The sequence below is a fragment of the Nematolebias whitei genome, chromosome 9, assembly GCF_014905685.2.
Source record: "Nematolebias whitei isolate Nwh7 chromosome 9, NemWhi1, whole genome shotgun sequence".
Lineage (NCBI taxonomy): Eukaryota > Metazoa > Chordata > Actinopteri > Cyprinodontiformes > Rivulidae > Nematolebias > Nematolebias whitei.
Genome location: NC_056506.1, coordinates 36,893,705 through 36,912,249, shown reverse-complemented (window position 1 = coordinate 36,912,249; position 18,545 = coordinate 36,893,705). Strand labels below are relative to the sequence as shown.

Here is an 18,545-nt window from a genome sequence, read left to right as displayed (position 1 = left end):
ATGACATGTAGGAGGAGATGTATGAAGGCAGCAGACCAAGAAGTGATTTAAAGATGAAAATGTACCAGTGAGAGAGTCTGCGTGAAGTTAATGATGACCAGTTAACCAGTGAATACAGGGTGCAGTGGTGGGTACGATAATCACAGCCAGTTATGAATCTTAGTGCACCATGACAGACAGCATCCAACATTGAGCGTTCATGTAAATAATGTCACCGTAATCAATTTAATAAAAATAAAATAAAAAAATGTTAAACTCTAGTAGAGTAGCTGTAAATCTGAACATAGAAACATGCATAACTATTTAAGCATCACTTGTGTATATGCTTGGTAAGCTTTTAAAGCAAGGTGTTGCACATAAATGAGTATTATAAATGAAAAAAAAAAATAACTAGCAAAAACTATATTAAAAATGAATTACAGCCAAATTTGATAAACCTAGAAAATAAAATAACTATCAAATGGCCCAAAATTTGAACTAACATTTTTTTTTTTCATTTAGCCTTTATTTATCCAGGTTAGTCTCATTGAGCCACGAGAACTCATTTTCAAGAGAGACCTGTTTAGGGAGCACATGGTGGGGTTAAGGACCTTGCTCATGGGCCCAGAGTGGGGCGAATGAGGGTGGGGGCAAGTGTGGGTGTTTCACCTACCCCACCCACAATTTTTTTGATGTTGTCGGGGCCGGGACGTGAACCGGCGATCTTCGGATCACAAGCCCACCTCTCTAACCTCTGCGCCACCACTCCCCTAAAAATATCTTGCGTTGTCGGCAGGATCATTCTTCTGTTTAAATCATTTGAGAATACGAAGATTATTGGAGGAGTTTAACTATTAAACATGCACAAATTATACTGTTGAATTTATGCAAGTAAATCTCCCTTACACATGACAAGTACCCATAGGTGGTTCTCTGGTTCGATCAGGAAACACATGCTCTGATTCAAAATAAAAGCCCATAATGGCGTTTAACACAAACCTCTAACCAAAAAAAGTCCATGCTTAATAATCCAGGTATACAATCCAACAATTTTCAATCAGGTCATGTGGATAGTTTCTTTTTTTGCTGAAACATTTCACCTTCCAAACCTGTAAGTACAGCCTAATACAAGTGAGCCGAAACAAATTTTAGGAAGAGGCAGCACAGCAGATAAAACATGAAACACCAAGACTTTTTGATGAAACCCATATTTGAAGTTTATGTTTTGTTTAAAAGATTTTGAAAGTTCAAAAGTCTCTTTTATGGAAGGGAGGCTGACTTGAAAAAAAAAAAAAAAAGAAGGGTTACCTCAGGTGTGTTAATGAGAGCAGCATTCACCTTCTGCACCTGTGCATGCTGCTTACCTGCAGGTGCAAAAGCAAATCCTCCTCTGGGAGGAATGCACCACTAGCTTTTTTTTCCAAGTCAAAATGTCTGTGGAAAAAGGATGACTGAACCATTTCTGCGTGCATGTGGGTTTTCTATTTATTTAAACATTTTGGCAAAAGGAAACTGATTAAGAAGTCTGCTAGGATGAGCCTGCAGGGGTGGTTTCGAGCCTGTCATTCTCTAAAATTCAAATACACATCATTGATAAATCAAATAAATTAACATAAAATGTGCTAGTTGTTTAAGATGTTTATGGTAAAATGCTGTTTCAGTGCAGTCTAACCACCAGATGGCCCTAAAAGTACAGTAGAGACACTTTAAGTCTTAAAGTGTCACAGGCCTTTAAGTTAGATTGACACAGTTCACCTTATGTTTTAACAGCCCCGCCTACACACACAGAACAGAGGAAATGAGCTGAGCAAACAGCTCCTTGACACATCAGGGCAACTCTCAGCTGGCATGTGTTCCTGTGCACACCGTGTTCACTTAATGCAACTTCTGTAGGCAAGAAAAAGGAAACATACAAAATGGGAACATCTTCCTCTGGGTTGCTGGATGAGGCTAAAGTTAACCACATCAAAGGTAAATGAGAAACTTTTTTTTTTTTAATTTTGAACATTAGATACTCATAAAGAACTTATTTGGCTCTAATGAAAATTACTTTTACTGAACAGAGGGGGGGAAAGGCTAAGCAATGAGAAATCAAAAGTTTGAGCGTTTTGTCTGAGTGGTGTTTTAGTAGAACAAATAGCTTTACTTGTACTTCTTGTGCAAATGGTGGCACCTGAAGCTTTTAGAAACATCTACATTTTATGTCCTCTTTTATGCTGCTCACTTATTATTGTCTAATCACAATAAAAACCTATATTATTGTTTTTAGCTTCACGTTTTATGTTGAGTTTTAATTCACAACCGCAAAGCGACAAAATATCAAACAAGTTCCCTGATAGAAATAATTTTCCACAGAGGGATAAGAAATTCACTGATAAATATTTGAAGCCTGCAGTGTTTTACTACATCAAATTCTGTGACGGACTTTGAGTATTTAGTTTTACTTTAGTTGAGTGTTTCTGCACAGAGGCAGGCAGGAAATGTGGGGAGGGGTGTTGCATTTCAGAGCAAGTCCTCAGAACTACACTGAGGACAGTGCTGTTAAACGTCAGTCGCTTTAACCACCAAACCACAAGGATGACTTCACTGTGACAATGTCACGGATTAAAAAAAAAGAGGCTAAATTCAAAATGGACTGAGATTAAATTTATTTTCAGTGATGAAATGAAGTAAATGTACAAACAGGTAAAAACCTAATGTACTCTATGAATGCTTTTAGTTTATTTCTCCATGTTATCAGCTCAGACACATCCTGTCACTAATCTTCCCTGCATACTAGAGGCTAATTGCAGCTATTTCCAACCATTATATTATTATAGGTTGTCTGATCTTGTATCTGTGTTTGAGATGAAAGGCAGACTGACTCAAAGAACATGTGACACTGGCTGCACACTGCAAACAAATGAACAAAGATAAATTAGGACCTGGACAAACAACTTTAAAGATCTACTTGATATCAGACGGTTAACTTGACATATAAAGACACACGGACTAATACATTTATTTGTTCTGCTTATGTGAAGTCAAGGTTTTTTTTTAATAATATAAAAAAACTACTGAGATCTGTGGGTTGCATCAAAGCGGGGGGGGGGGGGGGGGATGTCTTCTCCTAGATTTTAATGCCCTCATAGAACACCACCTTTCCAAACGCGTGTCGTGGAAAAAAGATTCCCAAAACAATTGCGTGCAGACTTCATCAGATTTATTACAAAGCTTTGGACAACAGCCAGCAATCACAGAAGATCAGTGCATTTCCAAGTACAACTATCAATGCTTTCACCTGAACAGAAATCAGTTCTGTAGAAACATCCAGCTGCTAAGCCCTCCCCACCCTGTCCAGATTTATCAGAACCCAGCTGCAGTCAGAACTTGAAGCGGAGAAATCTGGGGGCCGGACAGCCCCCAAGGCCTCTGGAACCACGTCACTGTCATCATATCAATCACCTTGAGAATAATCTAATTATCTCTTGCTGTCTCTTTACTGACCGGTCACATGAAGACTGATTATAGTAAGGATCATGGAACATTTTAACATTTTAATATTCACAATAACGGTAAAAGAGCAGTGCATAAGATACATTAATCACAGTAAATAGTAAAATTATGGAGCATGGGTGCAAATGATACACATTCCCTTGATACATGTCTAACACAATCAGCTTTCTGTTGCAGTTTTGAGTCTGCTCATTTCAGTAAAACTCCTCGCCTTACTGTCAGTCTCGTACAGTTCAAGTGTAGTTCATTTCTAACACCACTTAAGTGAGAATATTCAAGCATTAAACACTACTTTTAAAGGAATAAATATCTGACATGTACAGTCATTTGGAATAGATTTATTTTCTTTAACAAATGTTTGTATTAAAGAGTCAAATCTTGAGTGTATAATGTAAAAAAAGTGGTAGTGCTTATTTCCCAAATGTGTTTATTGCATTTGTTTAAAGTGCAAAGAGTGACTTCCAGCATTTGTACCTGTTGATAGCTACCAAATAAGAATCTAACTCTGCAGTTTGAAACATTTATCTACTAGTCTAATCTTGTACAAATTTCTAAAAGCAGAAGAAAAGATATCATGAAAATTATATCCTTGAGTTTTTCTGTTCAGATAAAAATATGTAAATACAAAAACTTTTCCCACAAGAAGCACATTATTGGAGCTCGGGACATTTTTCTCATTTCTACAAATTACAGCAAAGATTCATCATGCAGACCCCATCAACACCAAAATCACATTTCTTACTGTGAAACACGTTTTTCTGTGAATTGTATAATTTGTCAAACTAATTGTTTTTGATTTTCTTTTACCAAAGTAATAAACTTAATCCTGTTTGTTTTCAGAACTTGTTGGGAAGCGTTTTCAGAACTTCAGTGAGTTTTATCGTCAGCAGTACACCGTCACCTACCTCGGACACATCCACCAGGAGGTGGAGCCTAAAAAAGAGGGGCGGGGCCTATTTCTCACACAAAGGGTATCTAATCATAATTCTAATTATCACATTTACTCCTCATTTAGACACTTTCACATGCCCCAGTGTGCAAACTTACATCTTTTCAGTCCATATATTTAGTTCCAACATTGTATAAGTTTATAAAATCGATCTTGTATTAAACACAACAAACCTAAGAAACCTCTGAGTCTTTGTGTTTTTGTGAAGCCCAAGTATGACCCAGAGGAGGTGTTGTACCAAGGGAGTGTAAAGTTTTCCTGCTGGGACGAGCAGGGAAAGAAATGCAGAGAGAGATGTGTCGTCCTGAGAAGAGACTTCAGAGTTGAAGTCCATGACAGCATGGAGGTAAAACCCACAGAAATAACTTTCTATGAAAACGTGATGTTTGCAGGATGAATGATTTGGATCTTGGTGCTGCTGATCTTTGCAGAGTCTGAGCCGTGGATGTGCAGCTAAGTTGGTCCTCCAACCAGCCGGAGGAGTCGTTTTTACCAATGAAGAAGAATCCAGAGCTTATTTGGAGAAAAGCTGTGCTGCAATACTTAACGGTATTTAACGTAGTAAACCCTGAATATTTCATAGACCTGTTTAAGTACATTCATCTGTACTGATGGGAGAAACTATTCATGAATTCCTAGGTAGAAAAAGACCACAGCTGTTTACATCTTGCTCAAATAACACAAAGCAACCCAAACCCATAAAAACTTGTCCCTGATTGCATTAACTGAGCTATATACAATGCCTTGCGAAAGTATTCGGCCCCCTGGAACTTTTCAACCTTTTGCCACATTTCAGGCTTCAAACATAAAGATATAAAATTTTAATTTTTTGTCAAGATTCAACAACAAGTGGGCCACAATCGTGAAGTGGAATGAAATTTATCGGATGTGTCAAACTTTAACAAATAAAAAACTGAAAAGTGGGGCGTGCAATATTATTGGACCCCTTTACTTTCAGTGCAGCAAACTCACTCCAGAAGTTCAGTGAGGATCTATGAATGATCCAATGTTGTCCCAAATGACTAATGATAATAAATAGAATCCACCTGTGTGTAATCGTCTCCGTATAAATGCACCTGCTCTGTGATAGTCTCAGTGTTCTGTTCAAAGCGCAGAGAGCATCATGAAGACCAAGGAACACACCAGGCAGGTCTGAGATACTGTTGTGGAGAAGTTTAAAGCCGGATTTGGATACAAAAAAATTTCCCAAGCTTTAAACATCCCAAGGAGCACTGTGCAAGCAATCATATTGAAATGGAAGGAGTATCAGACCACTGCAAATCTACCAAGACTCGTCCGTCTCTCTAAACTTTCATCTCGAACAAGGAGAAGACTGATCAGAGATGCAGCCAAGAGGCCCATGATCACTCTGGATGAACTGCAGAGCTCTACAGCTGAGGTGGGAGAGTCTGTCCATAGGACAACAATCAGTCGTACACTGCACAAATCTGGCCTTTATAGAAGATTGGCAAGAAGAAAGCCATTTCTCAAAGATATCCATAAAAAGTGTTGTTTAAAGTTTGCCACAAGCACCTGGGAGACACACCAAACATGTGGAAGAAGGTGCTCTGGGAAGAAAACCTGTTTGCATCTGCAAGAAGACTGGGACGGAGATTTATCTTCCAACAAGACAATGATCCAAAACATAAAGCCAAATCTACAATGGAATGGTTCACAGATAAATGTATCCAGGTGTTGGAATGGCCAAGTCAAAGTCCAGACCTGAATCCAACCGAGAATCTGTGGAAAAACCTCAAGACTGCTGTTCACAAACGCTCTCCATCCAACCTCACTGAGCTCGAGCTGTTTTGCAAAGAAGAATGGGCAAGAATTTCAGTCTCTCCATGTGCAAAACTGATAGACACACCCCAAGAGACTTGCAGCTGGAACTGCAGCAAAAAGCGGCGCTACAAAGTATTAACGCACGGGGGCCGAATAATATTGCACGCCCCACTTTTCAGTTTTTAATTTGTTTAAAAAAGTTTGACACATCCAATAAATTTCATTCCACTTCACAATTGTGTCCCACTTGTTGTTGATTCTTCACAAAAAATTAAAATGTTATCTTTATGTTTGAAGCCTGAAATGTGGCAAAAGGTTGAAAAGTTCAAGGGGGCAGAATACTTTCGCAAGACACTGTGTGTGCTGCCACACAGTTTCACTGCTTACAGACAAAACCTTTGCAGGATGTGGACTAGAAATAGACTGATGAGCCACTTAATAAATCTGCAGTCAGCCATGCCTGTACTTCAATTCAGTTTAGTTTAGTTTATTTATATAGCGCCAAGTCACAACAGAAGTCATCTCAGGGCACTACTTTGAAATTAACTCCATCACAGACTGTCATCTTGAGCAAGCATGAAGGCGACAGTGGAAAGGAAAAGCTCCTTCATGAGAAAGAAACCTTTAGCAGAACAGGCTCAGGACAAGCGGTCATCTGCTTTGATAGGCTGTGTTTGAGAGGAACAGATACACAATGGCAGGTCAAGAATCACATGTTAAGATAGAAATAATATTAAATGAAAACTATTCAATTCTAACAGTTCATTTAAGTAAATGAGGTCAGTTTGTCCTCCAGTAGTCTAAGCCTATAGCAGCATAACAAGCCAACCCTAACTATAGGATTTATCAAAAAGGAAAGTCTTAAAACTAGACAATGTGTCAGCCTCACGGACAGAAACTGGAAGTTGGTTCCACAAGAGAGGAGCCTGATAACTGAAAGATCTTACTCCCATTCTGCTTTTGGAAACTCTAGGAACCACGAGTAAGCCTGCAGTCTGAGAGGAAGTGCTCTGTTAGGAAAATATCCATACCCAAATAATTACAAAGACTAAAAATAAAGCAGCATCAGCAGCAACAACCATGTCACTGTCACTCACTTAAGCTTGTTTTTAAGGTGAGAAAGCTCTTGTATATGTTATTTATAATTGTACATGTTCTTCTAAGTGTTGTCAAATACGTTTATTTAAATCAAGCAACTTTACTCTTGTAAAATAAGAAATGCTGCCCACAAAAAATAAATTCAAACAAATCGTTTTATATATTGACCATCGGCTGCACTGATTTCTAAAAAAATAAAATTGGCACTAATATCAGCTGTGGAAAAACTTGTACTACTCCACCTCTAATGTGGACCTGACCGTCCCTTGTTGGTTTGAGTCGATTGTTCTCAAGCTTCAGGTTTCACACTTTAACCATCACCATCTAGTTCTGTGTTTTTAAAAGAGGAAGTTATGAGCAAGTGGACAAAACATTTGCCTGTAGAGAGGCTTCTTAAAACCATAAGTTCACCCTGCTTCACATCTGCTTCTGTTGGAGACTAAGTGCTCATCCTGACGTGCTGAAGATTTAAAAGTTAAGACAATAAATAATGAAGGAGAAGAATTTTACAAAGGGAGAAAAAAAAACTCAAGTGAGAGAAGTAATGTCATTTTTATGAGTTCACAAAAAGACAGCAGAACACGGATTATTACCCAGAAATCCTAAAACGCTACAAAATGCAGTGATCAATGTTCTGTTTTTAGGAAGTTTAAACATGTCATAGTTTTATAAGAACTCAAATCAATTCACTTTTTTTCTATAATACTGTCATCTCATTGTGTGTTTATTTGTTTTTATTTCTAGGAGTGAAGGAGGATTCTTCGGTGGCGTCATCAGATGAATTTGCTGTTTACCTTCACCTCCCTCACACAGGCCACTCCTGCTTCCTGTTTCAACAAGAGGAGGAGCGAGATTACTTCCTGTCTAGCCTCAAGATGTGCATCAGGCACCGCAACCTTGGTAAACCACACACACCCCGTTTTTATGTGGCACAAGTTTACAAGTAACCCAAAGTTTAAGTTCAGCAGAGATCTTACAAAGGAATGAAGATCCAACAAAGTGTCATTAAAACGGCCAAAACAATCCAAGGTTCTGTAAAATATCTCATGAATCACGAATGGATTTCAACAAAACTGAAAGTATAGTTGGCTTTACTTGTGCAACTGATTAACTTCTGAAGTCAACCCAATTCAGGATGACCACTGCAGCAATTTGACCTTAACCTAGACCAGGGCTATTCAACTGGTGGGCCATTTCCAGCACGTGGGTGACTTCAATATAATCCAAAGCAATAAAATAAACAAATTTAAAAGGTAACAGATCATTGTAATCTGTTGGTTTATTTACATAATGATGTTAATTGCTGGATGTCTGTTCCCAAAACTGTTTGCTTTCAGAAACTGTGGTCCCCTGAGCAGTTTAGTTGAATAGACCTGGCCTAGACAAATATGGCTACACCTAGCCTGCACGATATGAACCAAAATTAATATCTCAATATTTTTAATCGTGATATACGATATATATCTCGATACTCAAACATTTGCTAAGTTCATGGCACAAACCAATGCAGACATGTTCCTGTTGTTAGTATTTTACATTGCTTTATATTGTAGCTGTTTTTGTTTCGTTTTTTAAATATAATTTTCTTCCATTTATTTTTTTTCAATTCAAATGCTTTTTTTTAATGATTGTCTACTGTTGTCATCATTATTTGTTAAAAACAGGTCTCTCTTGTAAATGAGTCCCGAGGCTCAATGAAACTAACCTGTATAAATAAAGGTTGAATTAATTAATATTTTTTCTTTCCATAAAGTAATAACAAAAAATATATTTGAGTCAAAGCTTTGTCTCAGCTGTCACACAGGCGCATTTATTAAAAAGCAGCTGTAACTCTGCTAAATGTCTAAAAAATAAACTATTTATCATACATATATTAAATAATACCCGCCTTCACAACGTTAATAAGCGTGTGTGAAGCAGCACGTGAAGCATTGCTAAAGACACCGTGTCTTCGATATGATAATCTGCTGATTTATTAATGTCGCCGCATCTCTCACTGTTCCTCTCATAAGGCACGGCTAAACAATGAGTTTTGACTTGTGGTTTGTTCAGGAAAGGAGGCTGCAAACACAATCAGAGCTGTAGCACTTAACTTCTAGTGCTGTTTCAGATGGTGGAAAGGATTCGTAGTTCTGACCTTTTGTTGGGACTTGTTCTCAGCATTGTCTACAGAAAACAATTTTCTGCTGCTCATCTGACGATTTAAATCCAAACCATCTCCAAACAACGGCTATTGTGTTTCTTTTTGCACAGCAGCTAAGCTGCTCTCCTCTGTTTACTTGTGTTAAACTCCCCCCACACCTGGAGAAGCAGGAAGCGGGGGTAACGTGCACAGGTGAGATGCTGTTTGTATTCAAAGAGGGGGCTGTGTGAAGTTTGAGGTGCAGACGGGAGAAAAAAAATCTACATGGATTTTCAAGTCTAATAATACTCGATGGTTGCGATAAAGCCATTTTAATGATCATAAATAGAAAATCTCACGATAAATCAAATATATTCGATATATCCCCCAAACCTAGCTACACCTCAAATAATTTCACAGACATGAAGCTAAAATTTGGTGTGGTAGTAGCTGACAGTCATTCACAACACATACCTTGACTGCTAAAGGATTATGCAAGACGGCACAATGTTGCATAGGGTCACACAAACCACTTTATTTAGGTTTAACTAAGACCACTCTGGATGGACATTAGATGATCTCGGTGTAAAACTCTGCAGGTGATATGCATTCTTTCAAGGAACGCTCCACCTTTTATTTATATTAGATTTATACTACATAGATTCTAACCCCAACTTGCCTTGAAATGAAAATGTATTATGATCACTTGTATTTATCATTTGAAATTGTGTTTATAAGTTACACACCGTATACTGAACTGCCAGAGTGGATGATTTCACTGTGCTGCAGTAGAGCGCTGCTGCTGGTGGTATGCTCATCTTCAGTTTGTCACAATGACAGTTTCCGCAGCAACAGATAAAAATATTATTGCTGATAATTTCCTGTGTGGTTACCAGGATCCAATCCAAAACCTAAACACCCTCTGGGTTTTATTCGAGCGGTTGCAAAATCGAGGCGTGACACCCCTGCACAAATATATTCTGATCAGTGACAGGAAATGTGCAACTGACCATCAGTAACTATTTTAGCTATTCACCATTAGAAATGAGCAGCTGCTCAACATTAGTGAACACGTATAGCTGTACCTCAATCAGTTTAGCACATACTGAGCTAAAATTTGATGTGGTAGTAGCTGACGTCAACCCCATTACATATATACTCTGAGCATGACATCTTCCAATATTGCATGAGATTGTAACTAACGTTGTAAGGTTTGACTAAAATGTCTGTCTCCTTCATTTCTCAACATAAAATGACCTGACATGGCATGTTTTCTAGTTTTCAGTTGTCATTCGCTACCAAAATGAGTCTGATTGCAGAAACACTGTCCTTTAAACACATCACCTAAAGACTCGAGACTTAAAAAACTGTTTGATTAAATCAAATATTATTTTTACAAAGCACAAAATCAAGTTTTGTTTTTTCTCAGTGAAGGTTTCTGTTCCTCAAATCTTTTTCGTTAAGTAAGAGCGTAATTCCTGTTGCTTCATGAGGAGCTGATTCACAAAAGACTTGGATTTAAGAGTATTTATTAATGGGGTAAAAGCTACACTTATAAAAAAAAGTGAAACCACACATTTTAATCACTCGGTGCATATTTACCAATCATATTGGTGTTGTTTTTTTAATAATTAGAACCCACCTCTTGCTCACATGTGCAAGTTAAACTAAAGATAAGACAGGAAACTAAAAATAAAAAAAAACATGGTGCATTTAAAAACCACCCTACCATTTTTTGTAACTGACTTTTCTGTGCAGGGTCATGAAGGAGCTGGTGCCGAGCTCTACTGGTCACTAAATGAAAGGCAACGTGCACCCTGGTATATATCGCAAGTTCTTCGTAGGCCAACATAGAGACCACCATAAATGCGACCACCATTCTATTGGTGACAATTTAGTGTTGTCATTAAACTCAACATACATGTTGTTGGTATGTGAGAGGAAATCAGAGTACCAAGAGAAACATACAAACTCCACACAGAAAGGACCCAGGCAAAATGCGAACTTGCAACCTTCTTGCTGTGAGGCGACAGCTGTAACCACTGCTGCACTATACCTCCCCACTTTTCAGACCCTATGTTAACTAGTTTCAAGTAAAAAAAAAAAAAAAAATCCTACAAAACTGTTGATTTTTAAAATTTGCTCAGATTTTTATATGAAATGAGATTTATTTAATGTTTTTAGTTATCTCTGTCGATGCATGGTATACATTTAAAACAAGAAGATAACACATTTTGGATTTTGTTCAAATAAAATATGAAGTCTCATATTATGACAGGAAGTAAAATACAGCAGTCACTTCTTGTTTTCATTATGTACAGCTGATTATTTTTAAGGACTTATTTGTTTGTGCTTTGACCTTTTTCATGCAAAATTTTCAAATAATTTAGTCAAGACTTGCAGCAAAACTGCAAGAAAAGTTTAACTTTGGCAGTTTTGTTAGAGAATTTTACTATTTTTATAGTATTTTTAACTCAAAACAAAAAACTCTTCAAATGGTTTGTTGGGCTGTACTTTGTAAAACTGCTCTGACAAAGTTAAACACAAAAACGTCTGTCTGGCAGAAGGTGGGACACATCACATGAATGGATGGACTCCTAACCCAGTCCTCACTTTCCACAGACCCCTGGTGTGATTCATCCCACGAGAGCCAAGCTTACGCCCAAGCCCTCCGTCTTTACCAACAGGACAAAGGATGCTATGAATCCTGGGAAAATCTGCTGGGCACCGAGCAACAAGTCAGTCACCTCAACTCGTATAACCCCCTGTCTGTCTGTACTCATGTCAGCCATGTTTTTCATAAACGCCGTCTGTGTGCAGGTGCTGGCCTCCCAGGTGATGGAGGAAGTATTGCCATGGTTACACAACCAGCTTCAGACTAAGGTGAAGGGCAAGAAGACTGAAAGGATCCGACAGTGGCTGGCAGTGAGTAAACTATAACAAACGTGTTGGGATTAGTCTCTGTTACAGACCTGTGTGTTTTAAAACAGTCGTAATAATTTTTATTCCTCTGTGATTAACAAGTATCAGAATTTTTAGATAAATATCAAAACCTTTTTACACAATTGTTTTGGACTTTGCTCAATACTGACAAATTGTGTGCAACAATTCCAGCTTTTGTTCTTTTATTTCCACAGTCTGTGGTCCATTATTAGTTTAGGAGTTTGTCCATTATCTTTGGGGTCCCTCAAGGGTCTATTTTGGGTCCCCTGTTTTTTCATCTTTACATGTTGCCTTTGTTGTCCATTTTTAGAAAACATAACATCCCTTTTCTTTGCTTTCCTGATGATATTCACTTGTATCTTCCCATTAGGATTTTTTTTCCTCTCCATTTTCCTACATGTGTCCAGTTAACCACTGTTTTTGTCTGTCCAAACAGGTCTCACTTGTAAATGAGTCTTCGAGGCTCAATGTGATTTATCTGTTTAAATAAAGGTTGAATGAATTAAGTCAGAGAGGGCCGCTCCACCGGAACGACTCTTGAACTGTTTGAACTGTCTAAATGACACTAAAGTCTGGATAAATCTAAATTTTATTAATTTAAATGAAAATAAAACTGAAGTCATCAGCTTTGGTAACTGTAATGCCCTTGACACTCTTGGCCGCATGGCTTCATATATTCACTCCACTGTCGAGAATCTGGGAGTTATTTTCAATAGTACTTTTAAAATAGACAAACGGATAAATGCAGTTGAGAAATCCACTTTCTTCCAACTAAGACTTATTGCCAAGGTCAAGTCTTTTCTCTCTTTAAGAGACATTGGAAAGGTGATTCATGCTTTTATTACCTCTCGTTTGGACTACTGTAATGGGTTGTATGTTGGTTAAGATAAATCATCTTTGCATAATTTACAAACCATCCAGAACGCAGCAGCTTGTCTTTTAACAGCAACTAGAAAACGTGAACACATAATCCCTGTCCTGGCTTCTCTCCACTGGCTTCCTGTCCACTTCAGGGTTAATTTTAAAATTTTAAAGTCTTAAAAGGTGTGGCCCCCATCATATTTATGCAATCTTCTTAACACCTATGCTCCAGTGGGAGCACTCCGGTTTACCAGCCTGTTCTTCTTAGATGCCCCCAGATCCAAAATGATGTCCAGAGGTGATCAGACTTTTGCAGTTGCTGCTCCAAAACAGTGTGGAACAGATTACCTGATAATTTAAAGACTGCTGAGACTTTTAAATCTTTGCTCAAGCCTCATCTTTTTTTCTTTAGCATTTGATCCATGCAGTCTAAGAACAAGTCAGATCTGATTTTTATTGTTGTTGCATTTTATTGTTAACATTCTTATGCTTTTTGAGTGGCACATTTTTTTTTATTTTTATTTTTTTTACTATTTTTAATCTGGCTTAATTGTAGAGCTCTTCAGTCAGCTTTTGTTGTTTTTATGTGCTATAGAAATATATTGACATTATTATTTTTGCCTTTCTGTGTGCAGACAGTGCAGGCGACCTACACTCTGGTGCTGGAACAGCTGACTGCAGCTTTGGAGGTTCAGAGAGAGGAGTGTCGTCAGAGAGCATCAGCCAGTCAGGCCCTCATCAGGTCTAATCTGGACCAGATCATATCCTCTCAGGACTTCCTGGAGCAGAAAGTCAGAGGTAACACACATTAGGTTTGACACACACCCCAACAGTGCAACATCTGAAGCTACAATTTTGAGTTTCTTGTTCAAGGATTTAAGGATTTTTATTGTCATTCCCATCACATGTGGTACATGAGGTGGAACGAAATATACACAGGGTCCCAGTTGCATCCAACAAAAATACAAATTGTAAAGAAAAACATTAGTAAGATCCGAGTCATGAACTAAGAATATACTACATTACCTAAACTAAGAATACACAAGACTAAGAATACACTAAGCACTAATAGTACAAAAACAATGCGCCAAAACAACAGCAGCACGAACACGAGTCTGTCTGAGCAGATGAGGACCAATGAACACAGTCGCATGAAATAATCAGCAGCATGAGATCAGCATCATGGATTGTCAGCAGCACATATCAACAACCAAGTGGCATTACAGTGACTTTTTTTTCTTCATTTTTTTTTTTCAGTGATTTTTCACAGTAATTTTCAGTGATTTTTTTTTTTTTTTTCCTGGTTAGAGATTCATGAGTCTAACTGCCTTAGGGTAGAAGCTGTTCCTCAGCCTTGTAGTTCTGCACTTAATGCTCCGCAACCTTCTGCCTGAGGGGAGCGAGGCAAAAAGTGTGTGTGCTGGGTGTGTGGGGTCCTTCATGATGCAGGTGACCCTGATTAGAGACACATGGAAAAACAGCAAATTAAGCCTAAATTTTCTCTGCATCTTTTGAATTTGTGTACTTCCAGCGTGCATATGTGAAGAAGCAGAGGAAGTGTGCAGTGAGTCTATAGTACCCTACATGTCCTCCATCCTCGAATTGCTGACAGAACATATAGGTGCAGGGATTCTTGGGATGCAGCACACGCTGAAAACACAAATGAACTCGTCTTTTTCACTCACAAATGGAGGAACCGACGACACACCAAAGGTGAGAGGAATTTTTGTGAATAAATTTACCCAGAAAACCCCTGCAGTTTGCCCTTGAATCTTTACTTGACTTTATGTAAAAGCTTTTTCTGTGTGTGTGTGGGTGTGTTCTCCAGGTCCTGTCTGGTCTGCGCTCAGTCAGTCTGGACCAGAACTACAGACAAGTAGAGAACCTGGCAGAGAAACTGGAAGATTTGAAACAGAGGTTTGGACTGAGCAGCACCCAGAGACTTGTTCACTTTGCACAGCTGGAGATGGAGCAGGTATGACCTGCAGCTTTCAGAACATCTTCAGCTACAAAATGTCTCAAAATAAAGGTACATGACATTTGGTGTGTGTTGCAGCTGTTGGATAGTGCTGTTTATACTTTGGAGCAGTTTCTTCAATCATCAACCAGACTGCAGGCACTTCAGGTGTCTGTCAAGATGGAAAAAGCTAAAGAACGAGTACTCAAGGTAAAAAAAAAAAAAAGTATATAAAAAAATTGCAATTTCTAAAAAATATCATTGTTAATGCTGAGTGATTAAAGACTGCTGAAATTTGCAGAAGAAGCTGACACTTGAGTTGTTAAAGCTAAAAGAAGCAGAACATTAGCTAAAAGATCAAAGAAACAAAATGCTGTCTAAATGGCAAAGGTAACTAAATGATGTTTTGAAAAATTAAAAGTAGCAAAAAGCTAGCTTAAAGCTTATAAAAATTGTAGCAAAAATTCAAAGGTTGTAAAATGCAACAAATTAAAAACTAAAGGCAGCAAAAACCTAACTAAAAGCTAAAATAAGTAAAAAAAATACATAAATATTGCTAGGAACAAAAGCCTAGTCAGAAGCTAAAAGTAGCAAACATTAGCTAAAAGTAACAAAAGGCTAGCTAAAAGTAATAATCAGCTAGCTTAAGCTATTCAAAGTCTAGCCAAAAGTAGTGGAAGACTGGCTAAAAGGTTAAAGTAGCAAAAAGCTAACTAGAAGCTAAAAGTAGCAAATGGTTGCTAAAATTAGCTTTATGCTTTTATTTAAATTTTGCTTTTCATACTTTTAATTTTAAACTTTATGCTTTGACAATATTCTCTCTGCTTGAATCTGTGGATTGATAACTTTAAATTTAATGTACCTAAAAGCACTGATGTCGTTAATTTTCACTGCGTTTAAAATGAAACATCTGTGTGTTTGAGCAGCAGCTGGACCATGACAGCAGGGTGGTGCAGAGGAAGCTGTACCTGGAAGCTCTGCTGGAGATCACTCTGCCGTCTCTCGTAAGGAAGATGGACACCAAGTGGAAAACTGTAAGTTAAACTCCCTGCGAGTGTCGCTCAGACTCTGTAGGACCTGAAAAACTACAGATTGGGGTCTCTGTGTGCAGGAGCTCCAGCAGTTCGAGCAGTACATCTTCTCTGACTACAGCGGTTTAATTCTGGTTCAGAACGTCTACGATGATGTTCTGAGAAGTATCCTCAGTAAGGAGATAGAGACAGGTAAACAGCACACACCTTCACTCTCATGCTCAGCACACAACAAAAAATAAAATGTATAAAAGGAAATTTTAGAAAACAGGGTTAGTTTTAGCTTTGATCCTATATCTTTAGCTGTTCAGATGATTTACCTTTTTTTTTTTTTTTTTACTCTGTTACATTTTATGATATAGCATTGTTGTTGGATTGTACTGTTTGAATCTCACTCTTGTTTCTAATTCAGCATTGCATTGTTTCCTTGTTTGATTCATTTTCTCAACAGTTTTGCAAAGACTCCTTTTGCACACTTTTGGATTTTTAGTCATTCATATATTGAGAAATCGATGCTATGACTTTTTGTAACTTCTACACTTTTAAAATTTTAACTTTTTCTTTATAAATTCAGATCTCCATTTTCTTTAAAAACTTTTTCTTTGAAATCTGCACATTTCACCTTCTTATGCTGCTATTAGCTAGAATATTGCTGCTTATACTGTAGCTATTCTGTTTGCTTTTGTTTAACCTTTTCTACTTTTAGCTAGTTTTAGCTACTTTTGGTTTTAGATAACATTTGACTACATTTAACATTTATACAGCGTATTTCTACTTTTTGCTTCTAGTAGTCTTTTGCAACTTTAATTTTTTTCACAAGCTTTTTTCAACATTTAGATTGTGAATAGTTTTTTTTTTCTACATTTGGAAGCTTTTGCTATTTTTAGCTTCTATGTAGCTTTTTTTTCTACATTTAGCTTCTAGCTAGCTATAATTTTTAGCTTCTAGATACTCTCTTGCTATTTTAACTTTAACTTTTTAGCTTTTAGCAGGTTTAGGCTACTTTTGTTCCTACCCAGCCTTTTGCTACTTTTAGATTTTAACTGGTATTTTTCTACTTTTTCGCTCTCAACAACACGGCTAATGAATTATTCAGCTTCATTCATTAGCTTCATTCAGGACTCAGCATTCAGAGTTTTCACAGAAAGTTTCTTTAGTTCTTGTCACATTTCATCAAATGTCTGGAATCATAACTGCCCTTAACAAAAAGTTACAACTGAAGTTTATTTTTGCAAGTATACTTTAAGTTAAGTATAAGTATATCAAGTATACTACACAACATACTTGTAGTGTACTAGAAGTATACTTATTTAATACTTGTTTGGACTAAATTGGGACATTTTAATACTTTTTTTAAGTATATCAAATAAAGTTTATAAAAGTAAACTTCAAGTACACTTCCTCATTTTTAGTGTAAAATAAGAATACTTGTAGTATACTTAAATAAACTACTTTTTGCTAAGGGTGATGTAAACCAACAAAAACATTAAACTACAGTTTTGTTTTGTTTGTAGGATAAACTTAATTCATTTTTGGGGCTGTTACTCAAACTTAAACTTAATAATTATTTATTTTCCTATAATTTAAAAAAAAAAAATATATAGAAAATTTCCTGATTTTATTTTTAAACCTACAGTAGGTGTCATTGCATTTTTTTATCTGCAACTAAAATACATTTAATTTTAGGGCAGTCAAAGAAAACTTGAATGTATTAAATATGAAACTGAGCGTTTGGTACAGTCTAACTGCCTCCTCCTCCTGCAGTGGTCCAGGATGCTGCCAGTAACGAGAGCAACAATCTCCTGCTGGACACGTCAGACTTGGCCATCAGTCAGTACAGTCTGCTGGGACAGACGCCTCCTCTTTCTGCCCCGGACAGTCCAGCTGCTCGCCCTCGACCCTCCTCCTCCTCAGTGGTGCCTGGTGGGACTCCTGATGTTGCTCCTGTGGTTGAAGAAGAAATTAAAACGCCTGATGTTTCCCCTCAGGATGACAAAGATGAAACGAAGTCTGACCCTTCTCAGACTTCTGAGCTGAGCTCCGTGCTTCAGTCTCCGGTGATTGTTGTGACCCAACAGTTTGAAGACCCAGAAACCAGAGAAGAAGAAACCGCAGCAGGTGGTGCTCATTCAGCAGCCACAGACTCTACAGCAGCTGAACCAGATGGAGCTGCTGCTGCTGCTGCTCAAGAGGTCGATATGACAGACTCACAGCCTGAACCAGGATCCGAGTCTACAGACCCAGGATCCACAACCCCGGACTCTGCTGACCCAGGACCCAAAACCCCAGACTCTACAGAGCCAGGACCCACAACCCCAGGCTCTACAG

At 37.8% G+C, this 18,545-nt stretch overlaps 1 protein-coding gene across 1 annotated transcript in view; it reads left to right on the top strand.

Annotated features, from left to right (window-relative positions):
• The first annotated feature begins 1,815 nt into the window (after positions 1 to 1,815).
• Positions 1,816 to 18,545, top strand: part of LOC119414650 (protein Niban 1-like) — an 18,231-nt gene continuing 1,501 nt past the window's right edge. The window contains exons 1-14 of the mRNA XM_037681752.1: positions 1,816 to 1,950; positions 4,315 to 4,445; positions 4,632 to 4,769; positions 4,855 to 4,972; positions 8,048 to 8,203; positions 12,048 to 12,163; positions 12,246 to 12,350; positions 13,865 to 14,027; positions 14,761 to 14,942; positions 15,058 to 15,204; positions 15,286 to 15,396; positions 16,113 to 16,220; positions 16,298 to 16,409; positions 17,982 to 18,536. Coding sequence (XP_037537680.1) covers positions 1,896 to 1,950; positions 4,315 to 4,445; positions 4,632 to 4,769; positions 4,855 to 4,972; positions 8,048 to 8,203; positions 12,048 to 12,163; positions 12,246 to 12,350; positions 13,865 to 14,027; positions 14,761 to 14,942; positions 15,058 to 15,204; positions 15,286 to 15,396; positions 16,113 to 16,220; positions 16,298 to 16,409; positions 17,982 to 18,536 — 2,197 coding nt within the window. The 5' untranslated portion in view covers positions 1,816 to 1,895. The remainder of the gene's footprint in view (positions 1,951 to 4,314; positions 4,446 to 4,631; positions 4,770 to 4,854; positions 4,973 to 8,047; positions 8,204 to 12,047; positions 12,164 to 12,245; positions 12,351 to 13,864; positions 14,028 to 14,760; positions 14,943 to 15,057; positions 15,205 to 15,285; positions 15,397 to 16,112; positions 16,221 to 16,297; positions 16,410 to 17,981; positions 18,537 to 18,545) is intronic.